Source organism: Terrapene carolina, unplaced genomic scaffold (genome assembly GCF_002925995.2).
Source record: "Terrapene carolina triunguis isolate 2854851 unplaced genomic scaffold, T_m_triunguis-2.0 Scaffold641, whole genome shotgun sequence".
Taxonomy (NCBI): Eukaryota; Metazoa; Chordata; order Testudines; family Emydidae; genus Terrapene; species Terrapene triunguis.
The window spans coordinates 1,625,044-1,627,343 of record NW_020664992.1 but is presented as its reverse complement, the minus strand read 5'-3'; the positions used below and the strand labels follow the sequence as shown (position 1 = coordinate 1,627,343).

The window sequence follows — 2,300 nt, the reverse complement described above, 5'->3', positions numbered from 1 at the left end:
AGAGCTGGGGACTAGCTGGGATCAGGATGGGATTTCAGCCCCCACCTCTGCTCTTTAGTGTCATGGGAATTTCGCATGAGCTTTAATTGGTGTCACTGGCGCCCAGGGCAGGAGCAAGTGTTAGATAAATACAGTGCGATTCATGTGGAGCTCGTTGCCAGGGCATGTTGTAAAGGCCAAAACTAGGTTCAGAAAAGAACTAGATCAGTTCGTGGAGGACAGGTCCATCAATGCCTATTGGCCAGGATGGTGAGGAACAAAACTCCATGCTCTGGGTGTCCCTAAACCTTAATTGGGAGTGGACAATAGGGGATGATGGATCACTTGGTGATTCCCTGTTCTGTTCATTCCCTCTGAAACACCTGGCGTTGGCCACGGTCAGAAGACAGGACATTGGGCTAGATGGACCTTTGGTCTGACCCAGTCTAGCCGTTCCTATGTGCTGGGCAAACTCTACATCAAACAATCCTGTACAGCTCCGCATGCCTTCCCTCCCCAGGTTTAGCAAAGAGCTGGTCCTGCAGGAAACCCTCATTTCTCTCTCATCCTTTTTGTCCAGCTCTGCCACAAAGCAAACCCCCCCTTGGGGAGATGAGAGGGGCAGCTCGGAGACCAAAGCTCCCTGTCCCTTGCAGCTGACCCCTATATCTTCCCCTATCCCGCACGTATGGACTGTCCCTCCCTTGTTTCTAAAACTGTGGGCAGCAGAGTCCTGTTACCTTCCTTCCTGTCTGCAAGAGGCACAGCAGCGGTGCTCAGGGGAGGGGCAGGGAAACTACAGACTTTCCTGGTCTGCCAGCGCTGGAAAGAGACAGAGCTCTGGGACTGCAGACAGCAAAGGAGGCCGGTAAGTCACTCACAGTGATGGTGGGAGAGTGGGAAGTTGATCCTACCTGGAGCCCTTGGGCTGCTGACTTTAGAGAGATAGTTGAGGTGCCTATTCCTTAGGGCGCAGTGACATCTTGTGACAAGTGCTGGGATATACAGTAACAACAGTACAGGACCTGCAAACATAAGAATGACCAGACTCAGAGACGGGAGCTCCATCTTGCCCAGTGTCCCATCTCCCACCGCAGCCACTCGGAGATGCTTCAGAAGAAGGTGCAAGAAATGCTGCAGGGGCAGATGTGTAATATCCTGCCCTCTCCCCCAGGGAAGTTTCTCTTGGGCTCCCTCCCATAGCTAGCTAGTGGCTGGCTCATGCTCTACAGCAGGAAGATTTAAGTCTTTGGAAGGGCTCAGAAAATAGCAGGGGGAAGCAGGCTTTGAAGTGTGAAGCCACTTTGCAATCTCACCCCATTGCACACATTTATATATCAACCAAACCAAACTCCTGGGCTCGATTCCATAAACAGGAGCATTTTATTGGCTGCGCCCCATGGGGCTGTAGATGGAAAAGTTTCAGGTTCAAATTACGGCTCCCCTTCAAAGCTGGTGTCATCGGAAGCATCCCCATCCAAACTGTCCCCTAAGTCTTCATCTAAAATTAAGGCATAGTTGACGTCGTCCTCGAACAAGGGGTTGTGAGCCGCACGCTCAGGCCGGGGCCCTGGGTTATGATGGGAAGTCTCCAGGGATTCTCGGTTCAGGGTCCAGAGGAAGGAGTAAATAGCAAGCGCCATGAGGACGCAAGAGGTTAAAAACCCTCCGATGAAGCCAGAAGCCACCGGATTGAGCCATTCAAAGAGGCTCCTGTTGTACGGAGGGAGTGGTTTCCTTTCGATGATGAGGTCGATGTCACCCCAGCCTTCCTGCATCGATCCGCTCGCCCTGCGGGATTTCCCACCTGCTCGCCCAGCTCTGATGTGCTGGTTTGTCTCGCCATATTTCTCATCCTCCTCCAGCAGGAGCGAGGAGGTCAGATGTTCCACCCCCTTGTGATATTCTTCCACGTTCCTCTTCAGCTCGAGGTTCTTGTCCTGGTTCAAGTTCTTGCCCAGCTCCTGGGAGATGTCAGGGCGCCCAATCTGGCGGAGAGCTCGGGAGAGACGGTCCCAGTACACTGCATCTCCTTCCGCCTCGAGCCACTGGGTCAGGACGTCTTTGCACTGTTCTGTGCTGACGATGTCTCGCCGGTAGCGGGAGCGGATTGGGTTCTTCGCCTCGGAGAGTCGCTCCAGCTCCTTCTCCATGTTCTCCTCAGGGCCGGTGATCTGAGTGTAGAACTCGTGACATTCCTCCGGGGAAAGCAGCTCAGATATGCGGCCCATCATGTGCACTCCTATGTCATCAGCTGCCGTATCCTCACATGAGCCACACGTAACCAGCAAGAGAAGTCCGATGCCTACGGTCTCAAACAT

At 53.5% G+C, this 2,300-nt stretch overlaps 1 protein-coding gene across 1 annotated transcript; it reads right to left on the bottom strand.

Annotated features, from left to right (window-relative positions):
• Positions 1–1,412: 1,412 nt before the first annotated feature.
• LOC113408013 (uncharacterized protein C12orf81-like) lies at positions 1,413–2,300 on the bottom strand. The gene has a single exon (XM_029913444.1). The coding sequence runs from the start codon at positions 2,298–2,300 to the stop codon at positions 1,413–1,415; it is 888 nt and encodes a 295-aa protein (XP_029769304.1).